The sequence below is a fragment of the Oryzias latipes genome, chromosome 12 (assembly GCF_053564925.1).
Source record: "Oryzias latipes strain Hd-rR chromosome 12, Olatipes_Hd-rR_3.1".
In the NCBI taxonomy this organism is placed as follows: Eukaryota; Metazoa; Chordata; class Actinopteri; order Beloniformes; family Adrianichthyidae; genus Oryzias; species Oryzias latipes.
Genome location: NC_136248.1, coordinates 15,580,935 through 15,603,181, shown reverse-complemented (window position 1 = coordinate 15,603,181; position 22,247 = coordinate 15,580,935). Strand labels below are relative to the sequence as shown.

Below are 22,247 nucleotides of genomic sequence, written 5' to 3'. Positions count from 1 at the left end.
CCAGGTGGCGGTGGGTAGTCTCCTGTCACTGAAGCGCTGACTCTTGTTCTATTCCAGATGTTCTTTGCCTTCCACTGTAGCCATACCAGCTCTACTGCTCCTAATTAAATTGTAATAGCTTCTGATAATAAAGTGAATTTTCCTGTTTGATGTTTTGAAAGTAAGACTGTTGATTGCAGGACCGTTTCTAGCTTTGTGGGGGCTCAAGGCAAGATGCTGTTTGGGGGCTTCTAGTTTGTAATCAAGTAGATTCCAAATCCTTTATATGTTCTATATTATATGGTCTGTTGTATTACACTTTACAAGCAAAACAGGCTAATCTTAAACTGAACCACTAGACCAGGGGTCGGGAACCTATGGCTCGCGAGCCATATATGGCTCTTTTGATGGTCACATGTAGCTCGCAGACAAATCTTTAATTATACTTTTTTTTTCATTAGACCAGTCCTTTTCGGGCGCAATGCGATGCCAGAGGCGCGCAGTAGTAGCGGTGCTTGGAGAAAAAACTATCAGTTTACTATTATCTATTATTTCACAGAGTTTGTACCACCCGGAAACCTGTGAATTGCCGTGCCAAAGAGAAAGAGCGCGCAGTTGCGGGGACGGGATGTGTGAGGAAGAAAGCAGAGGGTGGGGGTGAGGGGTTGTGGGGACAGGCTGCAGGTGAATCGCGCAGGGATTGTAATAACGTAAAACCCGCTGCCTGTCACTCACTGCAGCGTGTGAGTGTGTGTTTGGCTCCCCGTCTTTATGTGAGCAGTCTTTGTCACATCTACAGAACATTCAGACCTACGATCACGTTTAAAGTCTCAACGCCTGCATGAAGCAGAAACTCACCACGTATCAACCAGACTAGACAATCAACAAAACTACCACGAGAAATACTCATCATTTATTAGCAACAGCATAACAATGTTATTAAAAAGGATCCACAGACTTATTGTACTTTAAAAATGTTGAAATTACATCAAATGCACACATTCACTTGTATATTTAGTTTTAAAAATATTGTCGCGGACTGAGTTTCACTTGGCTGTCGGGCCGCGTTAAAAGTTCTGGGGTTCATTGAAGGCATCAAGCAGAGATCTGATTGGCTCTCAGTTCTGTCGCTCAGCCTGTTGTTAGGTAATTTGGACCAATGGGGTTCAACTATGGGCCGAATAAGGAAAATGGGAGGGCTGGAGCGGGAGCAGGTGAATATAAAGTTGGGAGAAACGCTCTCTCTCGTCTCGGCAGGAGAGATTCAGGAGTTGATGAATTAGTTGTACGGCGTTTGTTGCGGTCTACAGTAACCAGAATAAAGAACTTTAAAAGAGGTTAAGTCTCCGTGCATCAGTGTGGGAAAGAGACACAACATTATTGTATGGCTCTTTCGAAATTACATTTAAAAATATGTGGCGTTTATGGCTCTCTCGGCCAAAAAGGTTCCCGACCCCTGCACTAAGCCAAGCTAAACTGATCTCATAAAAGCACTGTAATACAAGGACAGGAATCCCCTATACTTAAACAATTAGTATTTATGAAAATGTTTACTTTAACTACTTTAAAACTTTCGTTGAGTCAGTACTCTATCATTGCAACAGATTCCAACATGTCCTCTTTGAAAGCATCAGAATAAATGGGTCTGGATACTTTTTGGATTTTTTGCAGAACCGGTATCTGACGCTAGGAAAGCAAACCTTGGGGGGGGGGCTCATTTTTTATTCCGTGGCATTACAGTTTTTTTTATTTATTTTTTTATCATCTTGCTAACATGGCTGAATGATACCTCTGAATCATTCCCACCATGCCTATGGGCGTCTCCAGACCGCTGCATCCCTAATTGTGTAGCAGTGTGGTCCAAAGACCTTAAAATGCCAAAAAATATCAGCCACGGCTTATCTTTGCAGTTTATTTAATGTATAGCTAACATTTATTTTAAGCCTTTAATGGGGGCAATGCACACAGAAGATAACTAAAGACAAAAAACAGACGTTTGAATACTCTTCTGAAGGGGATGAATTTTGGGTGCCCGAGGCATTTGCCTGGTTTGCCTATAGCAAGAAACGGCCCTGTATTTTATAAGTGTTCACTCTTTAGCCTGGTGTGTGTGTTTAGAAACAAAAATAGACAATAATAGAACAAAAAGTTGACAGCTTTTAAAACGGTCTGCTCCTTTCAAGATCAGAAAATGGAAGTTTAAGTCATAAATTAAACAATGCTAGCATGTCTGATAGGTTGTTGATTCTGCCACAGTAGAGTTTTTCCATATTACAAAGAGTTGTAGTTTCCATTTCTTCAGCGTTGTTTAAAACAAAAAGTTCTATGAGCACAGACAGTTGTTCTGCCCCTGGCAGACTAGTATTCTTCCCCAGTGTACTATCTTTGAAGGCGGAGCAGCTGATTTCTCTGCTTCTTTGTTGGCTTTGAGGTAGTAACAGAGGCTAAATGAATTGCTCAGTGGAGGGGAAAACGCACTTCTTTAAACAACAGTGTTGCTCTGACATCTATGACTCCAGCTTGTTGTGTATAAGCACACGCTGAGGCTTAATGAAGGCGTCTTTTGTGCTGACACGGTGCAATCATTGTTTAAAACGGCTTGTGTTTAATCTCTTGAAAGGCTCGGGGACAAATGTAAATGTTCATGCTGTTTGTAGAGCGGTTTTGATGAATTGACTCGGAGTTATTAAAGTAATATCAGATATAAAAGTTGACACATGATGATCCGCTCACTATCAAAACAGAACTCTGCAGCTTCACAAAGGCCCTGCCTCAGCCTATTGTTGTGGACAAAAGTAGTAATTGGGCCATCTTTACACCAATTTGGTTATTTAGACAGAACAGAGGAAACACAACTGTTGCCTCAGTGTGCAATTTCCCCCAGGAAAAGCAATATAACTTCAAAAGACCCTGATCTAAACTAATGTTTTTGTCCCAGTAAAGTGATGTAGAGTTGTCCCAATAAATGCGGAACCACTAAAAATACAGGGTTTCACCATACGCTAAATTCACACCAAAACATTTCACAGCAGCATGTTCAAAAGTTCAAAGATGTGGCTACTGTGCACCTTGCTTTGTTTGTTATAAAATCGGGTTTTGCATTTTACAGTCCATTTCATTTCTCCACCTCATCGTCCATGGAGCGACGGTCTTGGTGTGGGATATTTACATAATGGTTCATTTTCTCAAAACTTTGTTTTAAAAATGTATTGAATGGTTATTTTGACAGTTGGTCTACTTCCTGGGTTTCTCCATCTGTAGCTCAGGGGGTAAATGCAGAGATGCTGAAAAACTAAATCTCAAGCAAGCCTTGCAAGTCCTTTTAAACATGTGGTTGATATTTCCGTTGTGAATGTAAGAAAGCAGTTCACTCTCCTCTAGCATGGTGGCGTTGTGACCAACTTAGGAATGAGAAAATTTGACATAATTGGGTAGTATGTGTGGGCATCCTACGAGCACTTGGGTTCCACCCCGTGCGTGTGGCATTCATACGGGGTCAATAATAGGGCTAGTACTCAACTGTGGTTCAAGTATAGCTGTAGTATAGCTGTTAAATGTATAGAGGATTTTCAAGCTTTCCTTCAGGCGCTTTTAAATAACCATCGTCTGCAACAAACTACCCCTCTGTTTTAAAACTAATCCTTCTAGTAAATACTGTCCTTAATAAGAACACAGAATACATTGTTACTTTATTTATTTTAGTTTGACAAAAGTGGTCAAACCTGAAAGAATTCAAATAATGCTGTTTCTCCAGACTGTTCTTTTTAATTTTTAAGAGTAGATGTTTCTCTCCAGTTAAAGAAGTGTAAAAAGGCTTAACAGGCGTGCAGATTCAAACTCTCACACACCAGCAATAATCCTCAACAAGGTCTCACTAGTCATTTTGTTTCTTAATCAGCTCAATCAAAGCGGTAAATTGTTTGTTTTCCTCCTTTCAGGTGCTGTTAAACATTTATTGAAATTGTCTTGGAGGGTTTTCTCTGTTTGGCCTACCTTTGCTGCTTTACCTCATCTACTGCCTCCTTTCTTTTTGTTTCATCATCATCCTAACCCCCTTTACTCCTCTCCCTTTTTATTTATTCTGTTATGGTTAATTAAGAGGTGACACTGTCTGAGTTGGAAAGAAGTCTTCGAATTAATTTTCCCCCTTTTAAAATAATGAATTTCTCTTTCAAGCCGCCACTTCCAATGAAAAGTATGTAAACGCAAATAAACACACGTTTTGTGCTTCCGTACTAAAACCCCTTGCTCTCACGTGTTGCAACGCAAGTGCTGTAAAAAAAATGAATCTAAATGAAATATTTAAATGTTATCATTTCTGTTATTGAGTGAAAATCTTATAGAAAAAAAAAGTAAGAGTTGAATTTGTTTTTTCCTAAGAAAGCAGTCGTCTCTTGTCAAATCTTGTGACATTGTTAAAATTAGGAAGGACTTACCACTGTGGCACACGGATGTCCTAAATAAATACATCTTTACTCTTGACTTCTACCTAGTTTTTACACACTGTCTTCTGTTTTTCTTTAGACAGATTTGTATCAATATCTCTCAGAAGCAACAATTATGGAAATGTATTCAATGTTCCTGTTGTCAATGGCTGTTTGGAGCGTTTCATCCTGTCAGCTTGTTTTTCTCAAAGCCATTAAACTTCAAATCCTGACTCTCCCGAATTACAATAAAAATATTTACTACCACTCTAATTGTTTATGTCTTATAGATGCAAGAAGCCTTGTCTGCTCTGTGTGATCCTGCACCTGCTGAAGTCTATCAGGCAACAACTTTTTGTCATCAAAATCAAAGGCACTCGGCAGAGAACAACGAAACCAAGCGCAGCAGGGAAATCACCCACATCTCATCGTCCTCTTACTCCGGGTCCAAAGGCTCTGATAGAGACAGAGAGCGAGACCGAGACCGTGACCGCAACAGAGAGCGAGACAGAGAAAGAGATCGAGACAGAGACCGCATCAAGGGGCGGGATAAAGACAAAAAGAAAAAGAAACACAAGAGAAGGTCAAGATCACGGTCTAGGTCGAGGTCTAGATCGAAGACCAGCCACTCTCTCCCTAGTGCCTACAGACGATCCCGTAGATCCCGGTAAGGAAATGCAGACCCATATTTATTCTCCAAGCCAAAATCATGTGCCACAGTTCAAATTCTTTATAATCAGGTGTGTTCCATTAATGAGAATCAGCAACTTGAGGTTAGATGGAAAAGAAGGTCAGCAAACTTTGAGAACTGGAATTAAAGGGTAACTAACCTGTACAAATGGTGCTTTAAAAGTGTTGACTGTTGGTCCTTGCCAAAATTTGGACAATCTGAACTGCTGTATATCTTCCGATAGTGGCCGGTCTCTAATAGACGCTGATCCCTAATGAACCAATTTAAAAAAAAAAAGAAGGCAAAACTCAGTAAAATATTGAGATTTTTGCTTTCTTAGAATAAATGGTTTTAAATATGTGGCTTATCAGTTGCCAACATATTTTATGTATTTATATTTTCATTTCTAATCATTTCTCCAAATGATCTGTATATGAGTTACACTCTTGATTAGCAGCAACAGAGTTGGCTGTTTGCAGTATTTTGCTGGCAGTAATGGGCTCCATAAAGGATTCAGATCCACTCATTTCACTTTTGTTTGCAGATCCATGCAGGTTTGGACTCTTGTTTACAGAATCACCTCTCGTCTCAGCACTTTTTACGCATAATAGTTTAGTGGGAATTTGCATATTTTTTAAATCTAAAGTGTTATTGCTAAATCTTTCACAGTACATCTAGAAAAACAGATCTTTATCCTACTGTAGTATCCATGCTGGATATTTTGTATATTTCTCCCAATGTAAACACAACAAATCTGTTTCAATACTTAAAATTTGATTCATGTTTTTTTCAGTTTTTACCATTTATTTATAGTTTTGTTGGATTTTCGTGAGGCTTCTGTTTTTCAAATGTATCAGCATGGCTATGATCTACGATCTCACTCTGTCTTGTTGCGTTGTCTTTTATTTTTGCCAGATCTCGCTCACACTCGCCGGGGAGGAGGGACAGGAGGGGCCACTCAGCAGAAAGGAGGCGCGATGAGAGAAATCGCTATCACCCCAGTAGCAGTTCCAGCTTGCAAAGAAGGCATTCAAAGTCTAGGTGAATAGAACTGCTGGTGTTAAGAGTCTGGGTTGAGAGGAAGTGTCATGATTCTCCATATTCAGCCTGTTCACTGTTACAATTAACTGTAATTGCTCTGATCAGAAGCAAAAACTTCAGTGTTGGCTCTGAGTTATTTGTTCCCATTTTTTTTTACATCATATACCCGCCATTATGAGGGAATACACCTTATGTAGACTTTGCCATGTGTCTATTGCTTTGAGATCCGAGTGTTTTCTATTTTTCTCTCAGGTCCCCTCCTGAAAAAGAAAAACGCTCCACGTTGTCTTCAAAAAACATGCAAACTATGGGCTCCTATGTCTCCCCTTATTCCTCACCCAGAGTTTTGTCCCAGTCTGCCAGCCCGGCATCAAGCTTTGGCCAATCCAGGTATCGCCAATAAAACATAACAAGACTGTAGCACAGAGACTCAAAATGAGCATTTTTAAAGTTGAAATTAATTAACTTTAAAGATCGAATTCAACTTTAAAATTAAAGAAACTAAATGTTTACACAATTAACATAATTCCAGCGAACTCTGAAGCAGAGAGAAGCAGCTTTAGGCTGATTGGCTAAAGTGATTACGCAATCAACGTAAATCAGACGATTTTTGTTGCAGAGATACGCATGTCAAGGCAATGGCAACATGAAAAGCAGCTTTTCTCCGCACCAGATTCAGCAGATTTACTTTGATGTTAAAAGATTACAATAAATAGGAATCTTTTTATTTTTATTTAAGATCTTTCTAGGTGAAATGTGAATAATGTACACATTAAACCAGAGTTTTGTCATTTTAATGGCCATTCTTTCTTCATCACTCATTTGCCAGATTACTTGAAAATGAGCAGCAGCAAGAGCAGAGTATTTTCCGAAAAGTCTGAGTGTTTCTGGTTGTTGAAGTTTTACTGTGCGTTTTTATAGGTGTGAATGTACAGAAGCTGATTTTTTTCCTCTTCTCTCATCCTCTGAGCTCCCTGTTCTGCTCCCAGAGCCTGACTAACTTTAGGATTTTCTAAATATCATCAATGTTATATGTCCTTTTTGCTAAAATGATTGATTTTTTTCCCCTCTCTTTAGGGGCGCTTCTCAAGAGAAAGACAAGGCAGTGTCCTCATCCATAGTATCCTCTGTGCAGTCCAAAATAACTCAGGTATTGTTTGTTTTTCTCCTCTTTCTTCCGCTGAACTTTAGGGGCTATGCCTTAAATGTACTGAGTGCTGTTCTTTGTTTCCATCACGCAATGAGAGGGGACACAAAGTGCTCTGCTTTAACAGCCAGGTTTATAGCTTTTGTCTCGGGAGGGGGGGTTACGATAGTTCATTTTATTATGTACGCATGTACATCCCATTGCTGCACTCCGTCTGAGAATTGGCCTCACAAAGGCGGAACAAATGCCTATAGGAGTCGGAGTTTGGGCCTCAAAAGCACAAAGTGGGCTCTTTTTGTGGAGAATTATTTAGGATGCAATTTTTCAGTCTTTTGGGACGATTAATCATACTAGTATTTAATGTTTTCTTTAAACTGGTGGTATGCTCTTTAACTTTTTCAATTCCCTACTTCTTTAATTGATTCTTTTAAAATATCACTTTAGCCTCTCCCTTAATCAGAGCTTTTTTCTTCTTTTTTTGTAAGCTCTTGTGTTTTCTGAAGTTTTATTTTATCTATTGAACTAAGCTTCGTTCCTGGGATTCCGTCTTCTGTCATGGATGTACGCGCCTTTATCCAGTCTGTTTTCTGTTTTATGCACTCATCCTGGAAACATTGCCAAACATTTTAGAGGAAAAACACTCCATAACGGTTGATTTCATTTAAACAGCACTTGATGACGAATGTTATTCTTGGCAAAAACTGAAATTTCCTTTTCCGTCTTGCATTTTGCTCATAATTTCTCCCTCAGCTTCAAATTAGTTTGATTTGATTTGATTGATTTTCAAGCGTCAATTTTAGTCAGTGCAATAAAAAAATCATTCATAAAATGTAATACAGAAATGATGAAAAGCATAAATAAAAAACAAAGACACAGTTAGGTCGACTTTGTTTATTAAATATAGTGATCATGAACTAAAGTCAAGTAGAGCTTGATTTATTGCTTGAAAAGGAGTGAGAAGAAGTGCCTATTGATTGATCTAGGTTCAGTGATAATTTGTTGTACTCCATCCATGATTTTATTTTATTTTAGTTTGCTTCTTCATTGATGTTATGGCTTTGACCCTTCTCATCTGTTAAGTTCATAGTTTTCCTATTCAACGTCATTGTCCTTGTCGCAACTGAACCAAGTTTCAAATATGGTCGGAATATTAAAAGAACGTCCAATATTCTGTAAATAGTCCGTGATTTCTCCAAAGTTGGTATACATGCTTCTGCTGTTAAAGAGAATGATTGACAGTTTTCCTTCTGGGTTAACAGTTTTTAAAGTCATTATGCTGAAAAATTTACAGTCCATACTAAGAGTGGAAAAAAATGATCTGCAGGTTGTTGTCATTATTACTGAATATTTTAAGGTCTGTTTGCTCACTATTCAGATCTCTCTGAAAGTCGTGGTTGCAGGTGACTGTTTAAGAAAATGTGTTGTTTTTTTTGGAAGCCATTGATTGTAGAGTTCGTCTCCTCACCTTGTAAGACCAGCATCTTCACTTATCTCTTGATTGCCTGCAGTGGGTAAAGACTTCTCCAGTTCCTCCAGCCTCCTGATAATGATGACCATGGCTTCCTTAGGGGAGCGGTATAGGTTGGCGTAAATCTTGCAGTCTCTTACCCGAGTGCTTTGAATTTTTCCCAGCTTTTTCAGATAACATTCTTTTCTGGTAATGTCGGCATTCCTTTCAGTCAGGTCCTCATTCATAAAAATGATGGTTCCCTTCAGATTTCTTCCTTGTTTCAATAACCCTTGTGCTATCCTATGGGGTCCTGATGACCCCACCCTTACTTTGACGGGTTCTCCCTACCATGACAAAGGTGGATAAAGGTGGAAAGATTTCATGTAATCCATGGACACCAGTGAAGATCACAAATTATTGAAGAAAAAAGGTTCAGAGCACTGTCTAGTGGGTCTAGATGACCCAACTCCCAATGTTAAAGTGCTTAGGATAGCACAAGGGATAAAGCTGCTTTGTGTTTCCGATTAACAAACTTCAAGAGAATCGTGGTTTGTCGGTCTCTCTTCTCCTGGGGAACGGTCGGCAGGTCTCCACATTGTTTTTGGGTCCTGAGAAATTTCCTTTGGACTTTAAGAACTCCTCCAGGGCTCGTCTCCTGCTCGTCTGATTCCTCACCGTTCCCGGTGGTCACTGCATGCACATATGACCGGGGTTTCATTTTCAATCCAGTGATAATCATGTCGCTAATCCTGGAGTTCTGCTCCTGGTCATCCATTCATTTTGCGATTATCTCAATCCTGTTGACATTTTGATCATTCAGACCCCAAACCTGTCTCCCCTCCTCTAGCACGTTCAGGATCTGTCCGTGCAGGATTTTCATGCCTCTACCTTCCTTCAGCACTAAATCAAGCCACTTCTTGATATTCTCAGTTTCCTCTGTCACTGGAGTTTTTTTCGGGGGAGTGATTAGGAATAGCTTTTTTTTTTTTTTTTTTTTTCCAGTAAATAGAGTTGCGAAGTGCAGCTGCTCTATCCATCTGAGACGTCTTCCCAGAGAATCGAAAGTCAACCTAAATGTGTAGTTTTTGCCAATTAAAGAAAACAATAACAGCATATTTTTGATACAATCTAATGTTCATGCAAGCTTTGGTCTTTTACTGAATATTCAAAAGGTTGAAGGCGCTGTCACCTAAACTAAAAATAATCATTTGAGGCTCTGCATGTTGCCGCTTTGTGGCAGTTGTTATTTGCAGCTGTCAGAATCTCATTTCTTTATGATGACCACACACGCCTTCATCAGTTCCCTGCTACAGCATTTCCACTTTGACTCACATTAAGCTCTATTAGAACATCTATTTATTCTGTTTTTGACAGATGAGATAAAAGCAAAAGAACCAGATGTCTGAATCATATAATTTAAATCATTGAAGATTTATTTTGAAAAATACAGATCGTTGTCTTCTTGACCTCTCACAAAGGTCATGTTAAGCTTCTAAGAAAAAGATTCTACCAAACTTGCATATTTTGGCATGAAATTAAATAATAATGTCATCCATTTTACTGTATTCACAAATAGTTTTTTTTAATTGAACTTAATATATTAAGACATGTCAATATTGTATTGTATACAATGCTTTTTTTTTTTTTTTTTGCATAAATCAATGGTTTCATGTTTGTTGTTTTCGTATACGGTGTTTCCTCACTTGATCCCGGCTCACCTTTCACGGTCTCGCTGTTTGGCAGATTATTTTCAGTACAATTTTGCACACTGTTTTGCATCCTGATTGGCTACAGACCTTGTCGATCAATTGTCTCCGTTCCGTGTCTCCTGTACAGAATGTGTTCAATTTGACAAATCTTCATTTTCATTCTATAGAACTGGACTTATTTTTCTATGCAGGTTTGAATTTTAAGAGTATAAACAAGGGAGAAGAACGTGAATACTTGAATGACTGAATTCCCTCACTACTCACTTCGTAGTCCACTGTATAGGCCGTTCCCCATTATAACTGGGTGTCAGAATCCACAATTCCTAAATCCAGTGAGAAAATATTGTGCATCGATATGTGCATTATATGTAGTCTGCACTTGATTGTCAACTATAGACCACAATGCAATTATTTGAAAGATTTTTCATTTGAAAACGTTTTGTTTTTTTATTTATTTATCCAAAAAAGCAAAGTTTTTATGATCAGAACACAGTAGATTCATAGTGTTTGTAAAATGTTCAGGTTTTTACTTTGGGGAATCGGTGACATCATGTAAGTAATGAGCATGATAGAGTTTCTGTTAAAATTCAGGGCCCTCGATAGTCCCGCACTAGGGAATAATGGCTGAAGTTGGACATGGCCTCTGTCCAAGAAAAGTGTATAAAGTGTGTAGTAAGGGGTTTTACAGCCTTAAAACATCAGTAATCCTACTTAGCGGATTTTGCCTTATTATTCTTAGTATGTAGCCTCCGCAATAAACAAGAGACTACTGTAGTTCCTTAAGACTAATTCATTAGTTAGGCTGGGGGTTATGGCCAAAATACTATATACATCTGATTACAATATACAATTTCTTAGCATAAAAACTAATTAAAAGTTGTTTTTAAGTTAAAACTTAAAAAAAAAAAGCCTTAATTCAAATAAAGTATACATTTAATTTTAGGGTAAAATCCAGTTAATTTTAAACACTCAATATTATTTGTAACCCATTTACTGTTAAGTTAGATGGAATAAAAAATGTTTTTAGGTGTGAGGTTAAGCTTATCGGAGGCAAAATCATCTTAAAATCGTCCTTGATGCGTTTCGTTTGTAGATTGATTTAAAGTGTCTTCCTCAGAAAATGAGGTTCAATTTTTTTTATTCTATTTCAATTTTGGTCCACTCAAAAAGCTTGCTTTTTGTTTCCATTCTCTTTACAATAGGATCAGTTTAACAGTGAAAAGAACTGGTCCTCCCAGTCTTTATTGGAAACTTCAGCCGGCAGTTTCCCTAAAGAATATTTGGTCGTTTTAGAGGCATTCATGTTGAATCTTATCATTGTAAGTTTGATGGCTGAAACATTTGAACCAGTGTTTAATGAAATAAATAAAAGCCTTCTACATCACACTGCTGTTTTAAAGGTCACTGCAGTCTTCCAATTTAAAAAGAAGGGCTAAGTGGGAAACAGTCAGAGATCTAAGCAACTTGTTTGTGTGTGAGGGATGTGTTTTATTGTGTTGTGCTCTTTCTTTAATTACTGTTAATGCTCTGATTCTCGTGACTTTGTCTTTAAATGACTGTAAGTGACTTTGTGTCCCCATCAGTTTTGTGTCTGAAGAGCTGCAGCACACATTCACCCACCCACACACACTTGCCCTCAATCAATGACCGTGCTTCTTTCTACTCCTACTTTGTTTAAAGTATTACAGTCCAATGCACAAAACAATTACTGTTTGTTAGCAAATTCACTTTAAGAATAAGTCTGAAGTGGCCTGTGAAATCTTGGAATTGAACATTTAAATTGAAAATAATCGAATCGTTTGAAAGCAGGTGAGTATATTACACGATTCAAGTGGTTTCTAAATCTAATAATTCTAAACAAGCATTGTTATAATGCGGTTAAGTTTAAATTGCAATGTTCACTCGCTATATCCTGCTACACCTTTCACAGTCTTGCTGGGTCACAGATTATTTTACCACATGTTTTTTTGTTTTGTTTTTTCAACAGCGCACTAAGTTCTGTCCTGATTGGCTGTTGACTTTATCAATCAATGTCTTCCGTGCCGTGTCTCCTGTAAAGAGATGCTGCGCGTGCAGCTTGACAGATGCATAAATCTTTCAAGGCAAGCAGATCTTTGTTTTTATTTGATAATACTAGACTTTTTTTTCCTGAGGGTTTGAACTTTGAGAGTTTAAACAAGAGAGAGAAAAAAAAAGAGTGAAAATGTTCATGTAATTCTGAGAAAAGTCAATAAAGTCTGAACCGAGGGTTTTTACAGCCTCAAAACATCTGTAATGCTACTTTGCCGATTTCACCTATTGCAGAGTATTCATGGAAGTATCCTCCACGAAAACAAGGGAACACTGTATTCCAAAAGAGACAAGTTCTTTTAAATATATTGTTTATCTTCAAATAATAGCGCCGGCATTTATTCAAAAAATTATTGAGCGTTTAATAGAAACCATAGGAGACCAGATATTTTTCACCTTGCAGACGGAATGGTAATAGGTAAACGGGGATTATTTGGCAATGAAACACAGTATGTGTTTACAGCCTCAAAATCCAAGCAACAACATTGGATGAACGCTTCAGGAATGAAGGAAATCGTCACAACAGCAGTACGGCATTATTAAAGCTGTAGAGTGTAGACGCTAGTACCATAAGCATGAACAACAGGTACGGTAGATGTGCTGAACTTTCTTGATAACTGTGCCACAAGCACTAGACTGCACCAGTTCGAATTTTGGATGAAAGCGCTCAACAACCTGACAACTCACTAAGCTCTAAGTGCACTTAAGTACGCACAATCATACATGTATGATTATGTGTATACAATACAACATGAGATCGGACAAGTTGCAATAAAAGACAGATTCAACATTTAAGGTGTAGTCAGACTGGACACTATTAGTTCGCTTAAAGTGAATAAGTGAACCAAAAGTTAATTTCCCAAATAATCTGGATCAAATTTTTTCAATTCAATTCAATTTCAATTCAATTCAATTTTATTTGTATAGCCCAAAATCACAACAACAGTCGTCTCGATGGGCTTCGAAGTAAAACATGAAATCAAAAGGATCACGAATACAAAGAGTTCAATAGAAAAATACTAAAATGAACTAACAAACTGACTAAGCTATACTGGCATCCCTGCCCTTAGACCCCCCTTCGCGGTAAGGAAAAACTCCCAAAAAAAACGGATTCCGGAAAAAACGAAGAAACCTCAGGGGTGCCCACATGAAGGAGGGATCCTCCCCCAGGACGGACAGGCGATTTACCAGAAATCTTAGAGAAGAATTCACTTATCTAAATCTACAACTACATATATAAAAGTCCAGCAGACGAGCTTCATCCAGCCGTGGTTATCGGGACAGTCAAAGGCGCGAGTCGAGCCGGAGACAGGAACCACAGCCAGGTGTAGGAGCAGGAGCAGAGACGAGGTACTCGGTCAGGTACAGAGCAGAGACGAGCCAGAGATGAGCCAGAGGCAGGATCCAAAGCCAGGTGTAGGAGCAGGAGCAAAGGCGAGGTAAACGGTCAGGAACTGGAGCACGGATGAGCCAACTGGAGTCTGGAAGCACTCCCACTCCCCAGGAGGGGAGAGGAAAAGAGGGACAATACATGAATCGCACTGCACCAAACAGAGGCATGGAGAACTAAATGATAAATTATGATCAAGAATAGAGGAGAGGAAGGGTAGAAGTAAAAAAGGAAAGAGGACAGAACCCCAGTGTACCATAGTTACCCCAGCTTCAACTTCTAGCAGCCTTTTAAAAGAAATAGTTATTATTAAGTTTAATTTAAACAAACTAACATTAAGTTAAATAATCTCTGAATACTAACTAGTCTGACAATAAGCCTGTCCAAAGAGGAATGTTTTCAGTCTAGCTTTGAATGTAGAAACTGAGTCGGCCTCTCTTATATGAGCTGGGAGTTTATTCCATAAGACAGGGGCTTGGTGGCTAAACGCTCTACCTCCAACCGTACTTTTACCAATTCTAGGAACCACAAGCAGTCCTGCATTTTGCGAGCGAAGTGTTCTGATTGGTTGGTAAGGGACTATGAGGTCCTTAATATAGGACGGGGCCATTCCATGTAAGGCCTTATAGGTTAACAGGAGGATCTTGAACTTAATTCTAGAATCAACTGGGAGCCAATGGAGCGAAACTAACACAGGAGTGATGTGATCTCTTCTGCTGGTTCCAGCTAACAATCTAGCAGCTGCGTTCTGAACAAGCTGGAGACTTCTTAAGGAACTCTTAGGACACGCTGCTAACAAGGAGTTACAGTAATCCAGCCTCGACGTAACAAATGCATGGATGAGTTTTTCAGCATCACTCTTAGAAAGTATATTTCTGATCTTAGCAATATTCCGCAGGTGAAAAAAGGCAGTTCTACACGCCTGAGATATATGAGCCTTAAATGATAAATCCTGGTCAAGTAAAACCCCAAGGTTTCTAACTGTGGAATTGGGGGCTATACGTATACCATCCAGGGAGACTATCTGAGCAGACAGAGCATCTCTGAGGTTTTTAGGACCAAGTATAATGACCTCAGTTTTTTCTGGGTTCAAGAGGAGGTAATTAATTGTCATCCAGGTCTTGATGTCACTGATGCAGGCGTTCAGTTTCTCTATCTGGTCATTCTGGTCAGGCTTCATGGATAAATACAACTGCGTATCGTCGGCATAACAATGAAAATTAATGCTGTGTTTCCTGATTATGTTTCCTAGGGGTAACATATAAAGCGTAAACAGGATCGGTCCCAAGACTGAGCCCTGTGGGACTCCATAGTTGACTCGAGTGCACTGAGAGGAATGGCCATTTACATTAACGAACTGATACCTATCAGACAGATAGGATTTAAACCACTGGAGAGCAGATCGTCTGATCCCTATGTCCTGCTCTAATCTATGGAGTAAAATACCGTGGTCGATAGTGTCAAAGGCAGCACTGAGGTCCAACAGGACCAGAATAGAAAGTAGTCCCTTTTCTGAGGCCAATAACAAGTCATTAGAGACTCTAACTAGTGCAGTTTCCGTACTGTGGTGAGGTCTAAACCCCGACTGAAAGTCTTCAAAGTGGCTGTTGTCCTGTAGGTGGCAGTAAAGCTGCTTAACTACAACTCTTTCTAGGATTTTAGAAATAAAGGGCAGGTTTGATATCGGTCTATAGTTGGCCAAGATGCTAGGATCCAAACTGGGCTTTTTCAGAAGAGGTTTAACAACTGCATATTTAAAAGACTGTGGCACGTAACCCGTTTCCAGAGAGGCATTTATCATTGTTAATATGGGATCATTAATTAGGGGAAAAGTTTCTTTAAAAAGTCTAGTGGGAATTGGGTCTAACAGACACGTTGAGGATTTGGAGGACGTAATAATTGATGTTATTTCCGCTTGATCCACAGCAGTGAAGCAGTCTAATGTTACAGAGGTTTCTATGGATGCCTCCATTTCTACCGCTTCAGCCTGTTCTGGGCTGATAGTAGGAATAACTTGATTTAACTTATGTCTAATATTTGAGATTTTACTATCGAAAAATGTAAGAAAATCATCAGAGCTGAGAGAAACAGGAACATGTGGTTCTACTGAGCTCTGACTGCGAGTTAATTTAGCTATAGTGCTAAAAAGAAATCTTGGATTGTTTCCATTCTCTGATATTAAGGTTGAATAGTACTGGCTTCTAGCTCTACGCAGAGCTTTTTTATAATTTAATAGGCTATGTTTCCAGATATCCAGAGACTGCTCTGAACCGGAGCGGCGCCATTCTCTTTCCAACTTACGGGTTTCTCGTTTAAGAGAACGAGTTTCAGCGTTAAACCACGGTGCTACTCGGTTTTGTCTGACGAACTTAGGTTTCAAGGGGGCAACAACATCGACTGTACTCCTGAGGGCTTGTAAGGCATCATTAACAAAGTGGTCATTTATACTAGGACTGATACTATGGGAGCTGGTCTCAGAGTATTTTCTCAGAATATCACTAAGTACTGGCTGAACTGTGTGTTTAAACTCAGACACAGAACGGTCAGTTAAGATTCTTCTAAGCTGTTTCTTATTCACTGGGGCAGAAGGATGTTCCAGTGTAAGCTGGAAGGTAATCAGAAAGTGATCAGAAATGATGGGGTTAAGAGGAAGGACACTCAGCTGGCTGATCTCTATCCCATGGGTTAGAACAAGGTCCAGGGTGTGCTTATGACAGTGAGTGGGTTCATTCACACTTTGGGTGAAACCAACATCATCTAATAAAGCTGCAAAAGCCTTTCCTAGGCAGTCACTGGGGTCATCAACATGAATATTAAAATCCCCTAATATTATAATTTGATCAGAATCTAAGACAATGTACCGTAGTGGATCCTGGCCAGCGACCAGGAACCCCTCTCGGACCCTTTTTTCGGGTTGGTTTAGGTCCGTTTCCAATTGGAATGATTGGAAATGATTTCCTCAGTCTGAATACGCTCCATGCACGGAGTGAAACAACTGGTCGGATGAATGCAGGCTTATGAATACAACTTTTAACATGATACACATTGCTTCTCACAGTTTTTCCGAAAATCTATCTGTCATAAACACCTATTGGCAAAGTGGCAAGTGAAAAGTGTTTACTTGATGTTGATACAGACGTTCCAGATTAGTCAACGAAATCTAAAGTTTGAAGAAGTGAAATATCCAAAGTAGAACAAAGCTCAGGATTTCCATTATTCTTTCTCTTGTTGCGTTGTCCCACCCTCATAATTCCTGGTAAATGACTGAATCACTCTTTAGTCACATAGTTTTGTGTACAAGCTCTGATTTGAAACATAAAAGTTCAGGATTCGATCAGGATCAAGCAGACTTGGTCCAGACCAAAGGACTTTTCCCATCTGAATACACCCGTAGTTGGAACACTTATTTGAATGGCCCAGCATGTAAAAGAGGCTGACTGCTATTTCGGTATCAATTTCTTGCTATGTCTCTCCAAACCCAAAGTTTATTGGATACGAGTATCAACAAAGGGCCACTAGGATTTTAAATAATTGTTTTTACTTTGTAAGTGTCTGTGTTAAGGAGGTTATTGGGCGACTTTAGAGTACAAAAATGGTCAAATTTGAAGATTTTGATTTGTTCATTAAAAGTTTATCAAACAGATCTTATTAAAGTGATCTAGAACTGTTTCCACGGCATTATTACATGATGTAGATACGATCTGCAGAAACTGGTGGGTGCTGGGAGGATAGACCACAAGTCGGGATTTAAGACGCATCGAAATTTAATGTAATGAAATAATCAGACTGTGAATGAAGAAGCAGCATTTGCTATTATATAAATATTGGTTCTACTTTTACTCATTTGGAACCTATTCTCCCCCACCATTATGTTTGTGTGTGTGTGAGAGAGAAAGACAAAGTGGGAGCCTCTGGTGCTTAGTGACCAGATGCTCCACAAAAGACATATTGCACATTTCCCATCGCTTCATACTTATTTTTCATTTTAAAAAACGCCTTAATTTCTTTTTTGTGCTCGTTATCTCCCTTATCCCTTTTTTTCCTGCCTTCATCTTCTCACCGTAATATTAAGTTGTTCATAAAAACATGCTGTTGCAACATGCCCCAGTTCTAAACCACTAACTACTTATACCCCATCTGTGATGTTTTACAAACACAACTTGAATAATTCAGCAAATCCTCATCTACATAATGGCCTCCACATCCCAGAGGATGCTTGGCTGCTACTTGCTTCATCCCATCTCTCATTTTCTTCCAGCTTGTCTTTGTTCCTTTAACTTCTGTTACTTCATTCTTTGCTTTGCAGTTGATAAGTACTTGGGTCGCCTCTCAGAAAAGCTTTTAGATCTGGTTTTATCAGCGCGCTGTTAGAAATCTTGAAGAGTAGCACACTTACCGGTTGTATTTCTTTTGGACATCTGTAATAATATAAAGACCAGATTCCAATCTCAACGTTTTTCATGGTATAGAATAAGAGCAGCAATGAAGGAGAATAAACCACAGGCTTGTGTGCCGTGGATCTGACTTGTTAGGTAGCCATTCAGTGCATGTTTGCATTACACTTCAAAAAATAAAAGATACTTTTTGTTGAACATTAGAAAATATTAGGTTATGTAAAAAACACTCCCCTCGTGTTCCAAACAGGAAGTACCCACTGGCTCCAAGAAGCCAATATCCCATAGACTTCTATAAAGAAATAAAAAGCTGTTCCTCAGAATAACCATTCTTGCTCTTAGCTTTTTAACATGTTCTTGCAAATTCTTATTTTATTTCATTTTCTTTGTAGTGCAAGTTATTCAAAGTAGAAATTGACCAATCAAATACCTCTAAAGATTGTGGTGCATGTTGGCCCCCACCTCGAACGTTCAAACCTTTTTGATTGACAGATTCTCCTCAGCCCTGTTTAAGTGGGAGGGGTGTGGACTTCAAACAAGCTCACTTCTGATTAGCGAGAGTGGTTGCCATAGAAATGATAACTCAGACTAACATGCCTTAACGTGCCTTGGAGGCTCGTTAACGTTGGGAGTTGGGTCATCTAGACCCACTAGACAGTGCGCTGAAACTTTTTTCCTCAATGATTTGTGATCTTCACTGGTGTCCATGGATTACATGAAATCCTCTCCACCTTTATCCACCTTTGTTGTGGTAAGGAGAACACGTCAATGTAAGGGTGGGGTCATCTGGACCCCACAAGAAAACACAAGGGTTACATCTCACTTTAGAAATAGTATCACCTTGTGGTTATCTGGTAAACTGGCCTGGCTCCATCCGGTTTTATTTTATTAAGAAAAAAATAAAAGGTCCGTGCTCCCTGTCATTTTATCCCCTCTCCTTTAGGACATCTTGTCCCTCCTCTCCCCTGTCCTCCTTTCTGCTACTTTACCAGCAGGTAGGCATCTTTGTCCTGCCTGGACCCTTGTGACCACTCCCACACAAGCTCCTGTGACACCGCCTTGCTGCTTCTCAAACAGCCTCCTCCGCCCTTTAACTTCCTGTCAGACTCCACTTAGATTCCAGTCTAGGTCACCCCTTGACCTCTTGAATCCCACAAAACTCCACTTCTGTATATTTATTTAAAATCAATAATCAGGCAAAATAGAACTTCGTTTTTCAACGGAACCTTATTGTGACAGAGCTGGACAATTGTGAGTCCAGTTACAAAACGCTAACTTCATTCAGTTTGTAGCATTTAAAACGCTACTGAAGTAATCCAAGTAGTTATAAAAACATGCAATTAAATATTAGAATAAAATGTTGAGGAATATCAAATATTTTTGCAGATTCAGTCAGTAAAATGGACGCTTTTGCTGAAACTCATTAAAATCACTTAGATAAAGAAGGATACTAACGGAAACATTCAGGATTTCTCTTTTTTATTTGTATTTTCAGAAAAGAGTACAACAGGAAATACTCACAGGAGTCCTGACATTTAGCATTTGCCTAAATAAACTCAAAACATGTCAGAAAATCACCCTCATTTCAACAAACACATGGAATTGAACTTCAGAACTGTCCGGCTAGTTTTCTATTTAAACATATGATTAAAGAACATGGTTCTTAAGTGTTATTCTCCACCTCCTAACCTGCGTTATTTACTTCAAACTCCCATCATTTACAGTTAGAAAATAACTTTTAAAAAAATGATTACAACTGTGATCAAACAGGATGAAATGCTTAAATAAATCTTTCCAAACTTTTTTTTGTTGAGTTATAACAATGCCTGTAGAGTGTTCTGTCTCTGAGAGCCAGAGGAGCATTTTTATGGGAAAAGAAGGGTTCAGGTTATGGCCTCTTGCCACAGGCTTTTAACAACCAACAGAAAGTTGTTATAATTTCAGCGTCTGCTCCACTTCAACTCCTAATAAAAAAATGTGTCTCACCAACAGAAGGCATTGGTCCTTAGCGGCTCCCAATCGTTTTTAAGGAGTGTAACGGACATTCTAGTTAACGGAATGCACCTTTTTATTTTTATTTCATTTTTGCCGCCTTGTTCTCAGGGATAGGAGGCATGGCACTATTTGCCATATTGTGTGTAGATTGTGTGTCCGGACGCGGCGTGGATGAACGGCCTTCAGCTGATTTGACGTGACACTTCCTTCCCTCTGCGATTACAGCTTTTAATTTGTCTCATCTGTCAGGAGAGCTCAGGGGGCGGAATTTTTGTCCATGCATGCAATGCAAATGCAGACTTCCTTTCCCGCAAAAGCGTGAGTTTGTCTGCCAGTCAGCAGAATTTAAGTCTAAGAGAACGGATGGGGGGGGGGACATACATTTTCTGCAGCTTTGACGAATTTTTCCCCAGTTCAAGATTACAATTTTCCTATCGCACACCTGTTGCCTCGGTGGAGGATTAGACGTGAAATGGGAAGCAGCTTGAACGCTTGTAGGAGCCTTTATATAGTTTTTAATCCAGCCTACATGTGTCCTGTCAGAAAACCTGTGCTGCACTGATTCACTTCTGTTCATTCATGCAAGCCGCTAGCAAAAAAAAAAAAAAAAAAGGAAAGAAACGGAGCTAAAACAAATGTAAGCTTTAAGTAACTGCCAGCTGCTAAGTTGATTCCCAGTGGGAGCAGCATTACGTTGTAACTCTTCCACGCCTCAGGGAGCGGTTTGAATAATTATACTAGGAATTATTATTCATTGAGGAGGTGCAGCACTCTGCAAAGACGACACAAAAACATCACCACACCAGGCTAATCCTTTTTTTTTGTTAGTTCTTTTAAGTAATATTTGTCATTTTTACATGTCATTCCGATGAGCCGTGTTCCGGAACGTGTGGAAAAAAACACCAACTGGTCTCTCCTTCTGCTTTCAGGACCTGATGGCCAAAGTGAGAGCCATGCTGGCCACCTCCAAGACCTTCCAGCCCCCCACCTCCTAGATACAACTTGACCTGCAGCCATTTTCTCTGTTCCTTCATGACCGTTGATGTCATCCGTCAGCGGGGCGTTCAGATGAAGTCACACTGGAAATGTTACGGGGCATCCACAATCTAATGCTAAATTTTTACTGATTTATTTGATTGATGTCAGTCATTTTGACAGCATTACCTGAAGCTGCTGTAAATCTAAATGACCTTCTATGAAGGGTTATGTTTTGATAACTTCATTCTTAATTCTCTTTCTTCCTCCACATCTCCTTCTCTCTGCTGCCGTCGCTCTTTCCTTTCTGCCCGGAGAAGCCGTTTTATTTTTGTTTGTTTTTTAACTGAACATGCTTTTCTCAGCTGTAGTAACGTGGCCTTTCTTTCTGTTCTTGGTTTGTACTGTAATAACGTTAATGCAGAACAACTTCCATAATCTGATCAGTCAATAAAGTTTCAGTTAAGATTCACTCGCTGACTTTTTTGATTTGATACACCCAATGTTGTCTTTCTTCTTGATTTAAAACGCCCCTAAGTAATGTGTCAAATTTTAACTAGAGTTAAAGGAAGTGCAACAAACGGAGTATTTTAATAAAGAGATATAAAATTGGGACTTGAAGGACTTTGATAAACTTTTTTTTGCTGCAGTTTTATGTCTTGTTTTAACTTTAAGCGACTCTTTCACTATAAAACAGCGATACAAGCTTGAAATTAGTCTGAATTACCTTGGAATGATTCATGACCCACAGGTTGGAGAAGAAGCTTGTGTTCAGAGGGTGTGTTGGTTTGATTCCCCTCTGCCTGACACATTGCTAAGCATCGGTCACTGTTGCTACGGTCACAAATACAACAGGCACCGCGATGGGGAGACAAGCCCCTGAATAATGTTTGATGGTGTTTGGAACACAGAGATGGGGCAGATTTAGTATTTAGGAGACAAAACACCCTTAAAATTTATACTTCATTATCAAGTTTTCCCATCTGCAAAACAAAGGCAATCA

The 22,247-nt window shown here is 39.2% G+C and overlaps 1 protein-coding gene across 2 annotated transcripts in view; it reads left to right on the top strand.

The window, feature by feature from the left end:
• sfswap (splicing factor SWAP) overlaps positions 1 to 21,716 on the top strand; it is a 62,057-nt gene extending 40,341 nt beyond the window's left edge. For both annotated transcript variants that reach the window (XM_011481916.1, XM_020707781.2), the window contains exons 15-19: positions 4,694 to 5,070; positions 5,989 to 6,114; positions 6,367 to 6,504; positions 7,192 to 7,264; positions 21,199 to 21,716. In XM_011481916.1, the coding sequence (XP_011480218.1) occupies positions 4,694 to 5,070; positions 5,989 to 6,114; positions 6,367 to 6,504; positions 7,192 to 7,264; positions 21,199 to 21,264 (780 nt within the window). In that variant the 3' untranslated portion in view covers positions 21,265 to 21,716. The remainder of the gene's footprint in view (positions 1 to 4,693; positions 5,071 to 5,988; positions 6,115 to 6,366; positions 6,505 to 7,191; positions 7,265 to 21,198) is intronic.
• The last annotated feature ends 531 nt before the right edge of the window (positions 21,717 to 22,247 follow it).